This window comes from Arvicola amphibius, chromosome X (assembly GCF_903992535.2).
Source record: "Arvicola amphibius chromosome X, mArvAmp1.2, whole genome shotgun sequence".
Taxonomy (NCBI): Eukaryota; Metazoa; Chordata; class Mammalia; order Rodentia; family Cricetidae; genus Arvicola; species Arvicola amphibius.
Genome location: NC_052065.1, coordinates 4,914,897 through 4,927,100, shown reverse-complemented (window position 1 = coordinate 4,927,100; position 12,204 = coordinate 4,914,897). Strand labels below are relative to the sequence as shown.

Genomic DNA, 12,204 nt, shown 5'->3' with positions numbered 1-12,204 from the left:
TATCCCCTTCTCCAATTTCTTCCAGTTCTTCCCTACCTCCCGATCCACCAAACTTCATGTTCTTTCTCTTGCCCCCCCAAAACAAAACAAACAAATTAAAAACAAAGGTCAAGAACAAACAAACACCAAAACAACAACAACAACAACAACAACAACAACAACAACAGCAAAATGAAACAAAAGTACACATACAAAAAGCATGGAGTTTCTTTTGTGTTGGCCAACTATTCCCGGGCATGGGGTCTGCCTTGGAGTGTGGTTGATGTACCCAGTGACAATCCATTGGTAAAAACTGATTTTCCATTTCCAAGCAGGTGTCAATTATGAATAACTTCTTGGTCAGGGGTGGGACTTTGTGTCTACCTCTTCTATGTTGTTATTTTAAAATTTATTCATGTCTATAAGCATTTTCTTTGCATGTATGTCTGTGTACCATGTGCATGCCTGGTGCCCATGGAGGCCAAAAGAGGGTGTATGATCCCATGGAACTGGAGATACAGATGTCTGTGAGACACAATGTGGGTGCTAAGAATCAAACCTGAATCTTCTGGAAAAGTGGCCAGTACTCATAACCACTGAGCCATTTCTTCAGCCTTAGATGTTCTTTTAAAAATGTATTTAATATATATTTGTGGTGTGTGTTTGTGTGTGATAGAGAGAGAAAGGGAGGGAGAGAGAGAGAGGGAGGGAGGGAGGGAGGGAGGGAGGGAGGGAGGGAGGGAGAGAGCGAGAGAGAGAGAGAGAGAGAGAGAGAGAGAGAGAGAGAGAGAGAGAGAGAGAGAGAGAGAGAGAGAAAGAAAGAGAAAGAACACATCCAGGGCAAAGGCCAACTCTGTACAACTCTGTAGAGTGAATTATCTCCGGCTACGTGGCTCTTGGGACTGAACTCAGGTAGTCAGTATTGCAGCAAATGCCTTTAATGACTGAGGCATCTTGCTGGCCTTCATTACTCACGTATTTATAGTTTTTTTGAGACAAGGTCTCACTATATAATCTTGGCTGACTATTTTTTTAAACTCCACACTAATGAAGAAAGTCAGAGTCTGCTTTCTCTCAGAATACTAGGTGCTTAGATAATTTTATCATCTTTGAATTCTTTACCTCTATGGGGAACTCTAAGACTTAATAATTTCTTTCCAATCATTTTTCAGAGTTTCTATTTTTATAACTTTCCTTTTGGTTGGATTTGGAATTATATATATTTAAATCTCTTATGTCTGTATGTACTTTCTGAGAAATTTTTTTGATTATCTTCCTTCCCATTTTTTGGGGGGGTTTTTCGAGACAGGGTTTCCCTGTAGTTTCTAGAGCCTGTCCTGGCCTGGAACTAGCTCTTGTAGACCAGGCTGGCCTCGAACTCAGGGATCTGCCTGCCTCTGCCTCCCGAGTGCTGGGATTAAAGGTGTGTGCCACCACCGCCCGGCCCCTTCCTTCCCATTTTTATACTGAATTTTTTAAGACAGTCTCACTATGTAGTCCTAGCTGTCCTGGAACTCACTCTGCAGACCAGGCTGTCCTCAAACTCACAGTGATCCACCTTACCTCTGCCTCCTCCTGAGTGCTGGGATTAAAGGTGTGTACTACCTGCCTGGCTTGACTTCTTCCCCTAAGATAAAGCCCCAATGTGTAGTCCAGGCAGAGCTTGATCTTGAACCAATCCTCCTACATGAGCTTCCCAGTGCTGGGATTACAAATGTGCACCATCACACCTAGTTTTATGTGGTAGGGCTACCCTAGTGAATGTTGTTTTAAGTGATATATGAGTACTTTTGCCACCACAAAATATGCTTATGTTGTGTACCTAAAACTGTTATAAATTCTCTAATGATTTTTTTTTACAAAGTCTGTTTGTTAAGAAAAGGTTTTATAATAGGCAAAATGGGCTAGCAATGAAATCTACAACACAATTCTACATCATTCTTTTAAACTTCCATGATATTTGTCACCCATAGCTTAAGGGTAGCGAACTGTTTGTACTAGTACTAAAGGTTACCAGGCTCATTCTTAGTCTTAAAAGCTCACCCTTAAAGTGGGAAAAGGTTAACTTAATGTTTTCTTTCTAAGCCAGGCATGGTGGTCACTCCTTTAACACCTCAGCACTGAGAGACAGAGGAAGACAGATCTACAAAGCAAGTGTACAAAGCATGGTCTACAGAGCAAGCTCCAGGACAGCCAGGGCTATACAGGGAAACCCTGTCTCAAAAAAACAAAAAACAAAAAAATAAAAACAATCTTTTTCAAGCCACGAGAAGAAAATGTAACTTTGACCCTAAAATGTAAAAAAAAATTAAAGGTACTTAAATTAATGCTGTCTTTTTGAGTTATTAAAAACCTAATACTGTACCATGCTAAAACTAAGAACACAAACTGGGTGATATTAACTGATTTTAAAGAATGATTCAATGTTTGGCAGTACGCCCTACCTTGTATACATAATTTCCTTTTTCCTCCCCTCCCTTGACTCAGGAAATCTGTTCTTGAGGCATTTGTATTTTCGAAATTGTTTTGAATGCCAGAAAACATTTTTAAAACTAAAAAAAATTTAAATGTTTCTTGGTACAAGATCACAAAAAGTATTTCTTAATTATGGGCATATTTCCTGGTGTAATATATTAAACACCTTACAAATGAAATATACATAGCTTATTCTTAAAGGTACTGTAGGCTAAAGTCATTGAATAATCACTTCTTATAGAGATTCCTATACCGCTATTATAGTTTATTTGAAAGGGAATCTTTAACCTTTTTTAAAATATGATTTAGACTTCTATAAATTATTTGGCTGGGCGGTGGTGGCACACACCTTTAATCTCATCACTCGGGAGGCAGAGGAAGGTGGATCTCTGTGAGTTTGAGGCCAGCCTGGTCTACAAGAGCTAGTTTCAGGACAGGCTCCAAAGCTACAGAGAAACCCTGTCTCAAAAAACAAAACAAAGCAAAACAAAATAAATTATTTAGTGTGGCAAACAATTAGCCATGGTAAGAAACAATATTTTAATTTATTCTAGAAGACAATTTGATTAGATTCAATTTGTAGTTCTTGCTAATGAAACAACTGCATTCAATATTTTTACTTAACTAAACTCTTTGTGAGAATATCATGAACCAACTTCTTCAATGTTTAAAAAGAAAGCACTGCTAATTCTCCAGGCCAACATTTTCAACACTGTGTCACCCTAGCCCAGACTCCCAATCAGCAAATTTAACTTTCTTTAAAGAGAGCAATATAGAACAATTCTCATGGTAACATACCAATTTAATTTTGGCAGGATTTTATATTAATTATAATGTAAATTATTATCCACTAAACCCACTGTGAAAAATTAAATCTGTGAGAATTGTGTCTATACTAAGTCAGGTTAAATCACTTGCTTACAGTTACTGAAATTTAGTGCTGCTTGAGGCTCTTGAGTTTTTACAGGAACCAGTTTCAACAAAAACCTAAGTGTTTGACTACTTAAAATAATGCCCTCTTATATGCCAAAATACTACTTACATCATAATTATCTCCTAATATTAAATTAGTTAAGTTTGCAATTCTGTTCATAGTTTAATTCTGAGAGTTAGTCAGTTGTTTTATTATTAAAATTATAAATATAAGCATGATAAAATTACTCCAGCACAAATAATCCAATATAAAAATAAATTAAAATGAAAAATTGAAATGTCTAATATGACCAACTAACTTAGGTTTAGTAAATAAAAATGTTTCTTTAAAAGTTCGTTCAAACCTTATTCTGAATTTTTTAAAGTTTCTTAAAAGAACCTATAAAACTGAATGACTAGCATAATTATAGTTCGTCCTGAATAAAACATCTGATTTTTAAAAGAAATTGATCAAAGCTTACCTGAATAGAGCGAACACGAAAAGACAAAAATTTAAACATGGCTACGAAACCATGCTGATGATAAAGAATTCCTGACCGTAAAACTTTAGTTAGAAAGAGGAGACCAAGCCCCTGCAAAGTTTTCTCCTACCAGCTGTTCCAGCAATTAGAAAATTTCCTGTCAGGCGGGTCTGAAAATGCTAGAAAAAGAGGCTGGACAGTTTTCCTGTGGTAAAGAAAGGAGAAACCTGCCGACAGAGGCTCTCTTGTAGCTGATAGGTAGGGAGGCCAGCACAGGAAACTGCAACAGATTTGCTGATAACCAAATCCGGTTGAAGGTTTTTTTTTTTTCCTGATTCCCAGCAGTCCTAACAATTTTTTTACAAGCAGAAAAATGAATGTCATTTTAGAATCCTGAGAAACAACAGTATTTCTTAACTATGACTCTTAAAAGCAAGTGAAACTAGTCAATACTTTTTAAAATAATAAAAGTCGCTCATGCACACGTGGGAATTTATCCTTTGTAATGTGTATATTCATATACAAGACATGGCCTCAAGATGACTTTAAAGTTATATATAGCCATGCCATGGGTGTTCCCTGTCAGTAAGGAAGAGTTTCATAACTATGGTTAGAAAACAAAGGCTGCATGCAAGCAAACAAAACAAAACAAAACAACCCCTTTAAACTGAAGGATAATTTTTTTTCCATCTTAATTGAATGTAAAAGGAACTTAAATTTACATGTGTTATAATCATCAATTATCAACCATGTTAAAGGCAAGACTTTAGTAACTAAAATTCAATTCCCAGCTGATAAAATCTAAATTAAAAAGTCCAACCTCTGGGTTTATTAGTGAAAACAAATTCCTAAGAAGCTAAGCTAGAAAGGAAGGTGGGGCCTGGTTTCCATGTACGTCCTTCCTCATTTTACTCACTGGCATTTTTGCTTTGGAAAATATTTTTAAATTATGCCAATAATCAGAGTATCACTGTAAGTGGCACTTAAAATAACCAAAGGATCAGCAGATACAAGATGTGATCTAATGTAAATTTAATATATATGGATCTAAGAAAAACCTCAAGTGCTAATCTACATAGATTATGCAATTTAATAAAATCACTGAAAGTTCAAACCCAAAGCAACTCTGAAATCATCTAGAATATGGACCTTAGGATGTAGCTCAGTGATCATTTTGTGGGGCTTTAATCCTCAGTGCATGGAAAGTAGAAGGGAAGCAGGAGGAGGAGGAACAGTAAGAATAAGCTAACTTCCTAGATGAAGAAACTGTGGTAGAGGTAGGCATATTTTTGGAGACAAAGTTATCTATAGTTAGGGCTCAGCTGAACATTTATCGATTGAGCATATATTATAGTGCCCATTATGTGCTAAATAAAAAGCCAGGGCTCTTCTTGCTACATTAAATTTTCATGGCAAGAGCATTATGTAAATGGAAAATAATTTTAAAAAATGCTACAGGATCAAATACATTAGAAATCAACTAAAACTAATATCTACTACAGATCTTTGGATTATATCCCACTTGTCTCAGTTAAAAATGGATGACTGTTTTTCAGTAAGGAAAGCACTTATAAGCTTTACATAAGAACAAAATTCTCCCATTTCTCAAAATAAATCACTTAAGTCTTAAGAAGTTCCAGCAGGGCAGCAAAGTTAGGACATCCACCCAACGGACTAACTGTAGTCTGAATATGAGGTACTTCATTAGATTGCACTGAACCAAAGCAAACACGATGTTTAATCACAACCAGCTATGGAAAGAGTGCCTCTGTTCAGAACAGTTCTCTATTTTATTCAAGTGATACTTTTGAACAAGGGACAACAAAGAACCACTCTTTTTCATTTGAAATAAAGTCTCATTGTATCTTTAAAGCTGGCCTTCAACTCCCTCTGTAGCCCAGTCTGACCTTGATCTTCTGATCCTCCTTCACTAGCCCACCAAGTGCTGGGAGTGAACTTCAATGGTACAGTATTTGCATCTCACGTACAAGGTCTTTGGTTCAATCCCTAGAACCCTAACAAAAACCCATTCAACTCTGAAATTTTCTTTATTGTGTTTCTGTACACATACACATATACATTTGGACCACATTAAATACATTACCATGTTTTCAGTAAAGAGCCAGTAGCAAACATTTTCAGATTTGTAGGACAGATGCCTTCTATCTTACCAATACAAGGTGAAAGGAATAGGTGAGGCTGTGTTTCAATTAAACTTCATTTACAAAAATAGGTGACAGAATTATTAGGTATAGTCTCTGACCCCACTTCTATTATTAAAACCTTAAATGCATTACTAATGAATACAAACAGTACTAAAATACAAATCTACTTGGGGCATTTTATTTTCAACATTGTGTGTTGTATGAGGCCACTTGTTGTTTGTTCCCAGCTGCTCAGCCCCAAAATAATCACACAGAAACCATATTATCTGCAATACCGTTTGGCTAGTAGCTTAAGCGTGTTTCTGGTTAATATCTTAAATTAACCCATCTCCATTAATTTGTGTATTGCCATGAAGCTGTGGCTTACTGGGTAAAGTTCCAGTGTTTGTCTCCAATGGGGCTACATGGCTTCTCCTGACTCTGCCTTCTTTCTCCCAGCATTCAGTTTAGTTTTCCCCGTCTACCTCTACTCTACCCTATCACAGGCCAAGACAGTCTCTTTATTCATTAACCAGTAAAAGCAATACATATACAAAAGGATCTCCCACATCTATTGTGATGTCCCCACCTTTTTTCTAAGTGTGATGCACATTCACACTTACTTAGAACTAATTTTTCAAAGTAGTAGTATATTATCAAGAGTATTGTTTTCCTATTTGCATTTTTCCCTGTGCAGTCCTTTGCCTTTACAACACCAGGCAGAATAACACTAAAGCACAAATCATAGCCAGGTGTGGTGGCACAAGTTTAAAATTCCAACACTAGGAAGTCAGAGGCTAGAGGATCTGGAGTTCAAGGCCAGCCTGGGCTATACAATGAGAGACACCCTATCTCAAAAAGTAATGTGGATACACACAAAGACTTTACTTATCCATAGCTTCACACTATATCCTAGCTATGAAAAAAACAACAACAACAACCCAATAGCCCAGAAACACAAACACAACATAAAATAAAATAGCTACCCAAAATTCTTCACTGGCTCTCAATCATAGAACAAAACTGAATCTCTCCATTAACAGAGTTTAAGGTTATACCAAATGGTATTTTGATCTTGACTTTGTGAATATACCACTAAAGTACGTAGACATAAACATTTAGTTTTAAACCCATGATATATTTTTTCTTTAAATCTTCAATGTTATGTGTTGATTTTCTATTTATATAATAAACCCAGTGTTTCTTCCTTGATTTGATAATTTGATAACTTATAAATAGGTTTCTTTTTACTTTTTTTTTCAAGACAAGGTTCCTTCTGTGTATTTTTGGTTGTCCTGGAACTCACTCTGTAAACCAGGTTGGCCTCGAACTCACAGAGATCTGCCTTCCTCTGCCTTCTGAGTGCTGGAATTAAAGGTGTGCACCACCTTGCCCAGTTATAAATAGGTTTCTTTCTTTTTTTTTTTTTTTGGTTTTTCGAGACAGGGTTTCTCTGTGGCTTTGGAGCCTGTCCTGGAACTAGCTCTTGTAGACCAGGCTGGTCTCGAACTCACAGAGATCCGCCTGCCTCTGCCTCCCGAGTGCTGGGATTAAAGGCGTGCGCCACCATCGCCCGGCTATAAATAGGTTTCTTAATACTGATCTATACTTGTATTTTGGGGGAAATTAATTGTCTTAATGTAATTTTGAACTTAATGTATAGATGTTTTATTAGGATATTTAAACTTGTGTTTATATGTTAAATTATTATGCTATTTTCTGTACCAATTTTCATTTTCATGACATTAATTTTATAAAACAAATTAGATGTTAATAAGAGACCTTTGTGGTCTGAATTGTGATTTTGAATGTGTGTGTGCATGTCCGTAGTGTTGTACACATGCCTATTTACTAATGATCTAATTGCTTTTTTCTATTCATTTACAAATAATATGCCTTACATTTTTCTTTAGAGTTATATTTGGTATTCTTTTAAGCATACCCAGAAATGCAAATAAATACTATTATAGTAATAAATCCTGTCCATCACTAAGCTTTAACAATTTCCCTGTTTTTTTTTTTTCTTTTTAAAGATTTGTTTATGTGCAAGAGTACTCTATCTGAGCCGGGCGGTGGTGGCGCACGCCTTTAATCCCAGCACTCGGGAGGCAGAGGCAGGCGGATCTCTGTGAGTTCGAGACCAGCCTGGTCTACAAGAGCTAGTTCCAGGACAGGCTCTAAAGCTGCAGAGAAACCCTGACTCGAAAAACCAAAAAATAAAATAAAAAAAAAAAGAGTACTCTATCTGCATGTATGCCTGCAGGCCAGAAGAGGGCATCAGATTTCATTACAGATGGTTATGAGTCACCATGTGGCTAGGAATTGAACTCAGGGCTTCCCAGTGCTCTTAATCATTAAGCCATTTCTCCAGCCCCTCTCTTTTTAAAACAAAACAAAACAAACAAAACAAAACAACAGGGGGTTTCATGTAGCCAGACCAGCCTTTAAGCTCAGGATATAGTTGAGGATGACCTTGAACTTTTAATTCTCTTTCCTTCACTTGCAGAGTGCTATACCACCACACCTGTTTAATGTGATGTGATAGAATCTAGGGTTTCTGTATACTAGGCAAGTACTGAACTACATCTATATCCTACATCTCAGGCCAGCTTTAATAATTTTCAACTCATGACCTTGTTTCATATATTCATTTACCCTTACTCATGTAATTATTTTTAAATAACCCCAAATCTTCCTCCTTCCCTATTTTGCTTTCCTAGTGTTGTACATTTACACCCCTTTTCTATTTCACTGATTTTGAATTATACTGAATTCCCCCCTCTTGTTTTTTATTGGTTTACTTTTTTTCTTTGTTAAGTGAATATATAGTTGCTTTTATTACAATTCTACCATTTGTTGATGTTTTGCAGGTATAACTGTAACAATAATATTTAAGATAGTACTATAACTTAGTCAGCAATGTTTACATGAATTATCTCAGATAATTCAAACCACTTAACTCATTTTTAAGTAAGATTATCTAAACTACAAACAAAGGGGCCGAGGCTTAGAGGGAACATTAAATAATCTGCTGCTCGTCTACACAGTTTGAATATGGAAATGATGGGATATTGGTGGCAGCATAATAAAGCAATTCAATGGAGAATATATGTGAACTAATAAGTGCAGTAGTTCTCAACCTTCCTAATGCTGCAACCCTTTAATACTGTTTCTCATGTGGTTGTGGTGACCCCCCAACCATAAAATTGCTTCACTGTTACTTTATAACTGTAATTTTTATAGCATTATTAGCCATAATGTAAATATATGCTATATAAGATAGCTGATATGTGACCCCTGTGAAAGAGTTGTTCAATCCCCCAAGAGGTGTGGAGACCCACAGGTTGAGAATCACTGAACCAGTAGCTGACTTAGGTTAAAAACAAACAAATAAACAAAACCTTCAAGTTGCTAAACTTTCTGATAATTAAGACTCTGAAGGAAGACTGCTCAGTAGATGGTCCAAGGCAGAACTATAAATACAGTTAAAACTGATTATCAGCCATCTTCATGATTCTGTAACAGATGGATCCTTTTGGAAAACCAAACAAAACCATTTCTGTAACTGGGGATGTAGCAGTTAGTGGAGTGTTTGCTTAGTATGCATGAAGCCTTGGGGCTGATCATCAGCCAAGCATAAACCAGGTATTGTAGCACACACCTGTAATCACAGTACTTCTGGAGGTGGAAGCAGGAAAGTAAGATGTTCCAGGTTCTTTCACAACATAGGAAATTTGAGGCTAGTCTGAAATATATGCCACCTCTTTCTTAAAACACACTCCCAAACAAACAAACAAAAAACCCAATTGAATTTGTAAAACCATCATGTTCTTAATTGAATTCTCTAGAATATATTTTTGTATAGTAATATTAAGTTTTTCAGCTATTTAAGGGTTTGGCATCTAAGGATTTTCTGTAAAGCACAAGAGTTTCAGTGTACATTTATCCATAACTGTGACTATAAGATATTAAAGGTCCAAGGCTTTGAAATCAGAGACATGATACAAGTTTTACAAAGATGATTGACTTGAACTAAATGGTAGTAGATTACTGGTGTGCTGTAGGGACTTCCTTCTAAGGCCCTGTCTAGATGGAAAACAAGCATGATATGTTCTACTTGTCCTATTGGCCAGAAGAAAGAAAGGGGAAGCAGCATCCATGTCCCAGGTATGAATCTATGACCCTTCTTTTTGTCTATATAGCCTTTTCTTGGTCTTAGTCATGCTTGTATAAAATAGTTAGCTTAAAATATACATTTAGATAAAGGGGCTATAGCTTTTCATATATCAGTATTTCAGTTTGACTCAGTCAACCATTCATACTTGAATATTGCTCAGTTAAGTCACTTGTTTTTCTTCCAAATATGAACACATCACTCAGCCTGAAAGAATGGATACCATTTTGTGATGAACACACTAGAGCATAGAACTAACTTTAAATCAGAAGAACACTGTACCAGGGCCAAGTCATACCAGTGGCGAGCTGTGATAAAAGGGAAAGTAGTTTTAAGTTCTGGTGTTTTAAGGAATAGAAAAAGGGATCTCTAGAAAGTAAAAACAAAATAAAACCAAGAAATTCTCTGCAAGAATGCCAAAACTCAGTAAAGAGAAGCCTTATAAGCTTGGAAAGTTTGCCTAGTGTACACATATCCTATTTAATGCTACCATGACATGCTAATTATAATCCTATTTATCTCAGAAGTATTTTCCCTAAGTGGCATTTATTTAGATCGACTAGTGTATTTTTATCCCAAGCTCTGAGTGCTGAACTACACTTCTCAGTCAATGAGTTAGAATGACACACAATAATTGACAAAATTAGTCAATAAGTGTTATTGTAGCACACCATGCATTTTCCTACAAATGAGCACTCAACTGTACTTTCCTATTCTGAGTAGCTCATTGCCTATTATCTACTTTGTTCAAGATTCTTTCTGTAGCTTGTTTTGTGCTTTAACCATGACTGCTAATGACGTGCTGAATTCATAGTTTTGAGTATTATTTGGGATGCTCAAATTCAAGTTTTAAGGCAGATTGAGGGAGCCTAAATAAGCAAGTGAAATTCCTTGAAGGAGATTATACATATCATTGCAGTCTCATGGTTACAGAATGAGCAGTAGCTAAAATAATGGTGAAAGTGGAAGATAGGAACTACTGCTAACTGCTAATGGCCCAGTGGCGTCTGGAAATCTGAAAAGAACAGGTTATTTACTGCCTGCGTACCTGTATCTTTCATAAAGAAACCTGAAATGTACAAGGTCCAGGGTTCAATCCCAGCCATTGCAAAAAAAGCTTCAGAGTATTTTCAAACGCCTAATAAATGGGGTATTTAGGGGATGGGACCCAAGCCTAAACATAGAGTTCATGTATGTTGCATATTCATGTACACAGTCAGAAGCTAATTTTATCCAGTCTTTTTCATGAGTCTGCATTGTTACTATAACCTGTCATATCAGTACAGGTGTGGAACTTTTGACTTGTGCCATCATGCCCATGCTTTAAAAAGTTCAGAGTACTTTGGATGTAATAGTTTTAACTAGATTTCTTCACTTAATAATTATATGCATAGTTATAATATAAAAGCTATGGAGACTGGGTTAATAAACGTTTTGTTTTGTAGCAACATGTAATTTACAAAGGTGATGTTATAAGTAACTCATACATTATGATAACTGAAAATACGTGACAGAAGGGAGGTTGGTGCAGTGGTGCACGCTCTGGTCCTAGTGACTCAGGCTGAATCAGGAAAAAAACTCAAGCCCAGGAGTTTGAAGCTGGTTGGCAGAGAGTACAATTCTGTCTTTTTTTTTGTTTTGTTTTTCGAGACAGGGTTTCTCTGCAGCTTTTTTAGAGCCTGTCCTGGAACTAGCTCTTGTAGACCAGGCTGGCCTCGAACTCACAGAGATCCGCCTGCCTCTGCCTCCCGAGTGCTGGGATTAAAGGCGTGCGCCACCACCGCCCGGCACTTTTTTCTTTTTTTTTTAATTCTGTCTTAATTTCTTATTTATAAATGGACAAATGGATGGCAGATGGAATAGAATGGTCAAAGGACTAAATTAAGGGAAAGTGAACTCATTTCATAATTTTGCCTGAAGCCAGGCCTACTTTCAGCAAAATAACAAAAAACAAACAAACAAACAAACAAACAAACAAACAAACAAACACTGGCTACCCCCTACTTCTTAGGAACACATTTCATCTCTGGAAAACAAT

At 36.5% G+C, this 12,204-nt stretch overlaps 1 protein-coding gene across 5 annotated transcripts in view; it reads right to left on the bottom strand.

Moving 5' to 3' along the window:
• Rps6ka3 (ribosomal protein S6 kinase A3) overlaps positions 1–12,204 on the bottom strand; it is a 103,487-nt gene that overhangs the window by 53,071 nt on the left and 38,212 nt on the right. Inside the window, exon 1 of one of the 5 annotated variants that reach the window (XM_038316620.1) lies at positions 3,849–3,982. The exons of the other annotated variants lie outside the window; for them this stretch is intronic. Coding sequence (XP_038172548.1) covers positions 3,849–3,887 — 39 coding nt within the window. The 5' untranslated portion in view covers positions 3,888–3,982. Of the gene's footprint in view, positions 1–3,848; positions 3,983–12,204 lie in introns of those variants that run through there. 5 annotated transcript variants of the gene reach the window in all.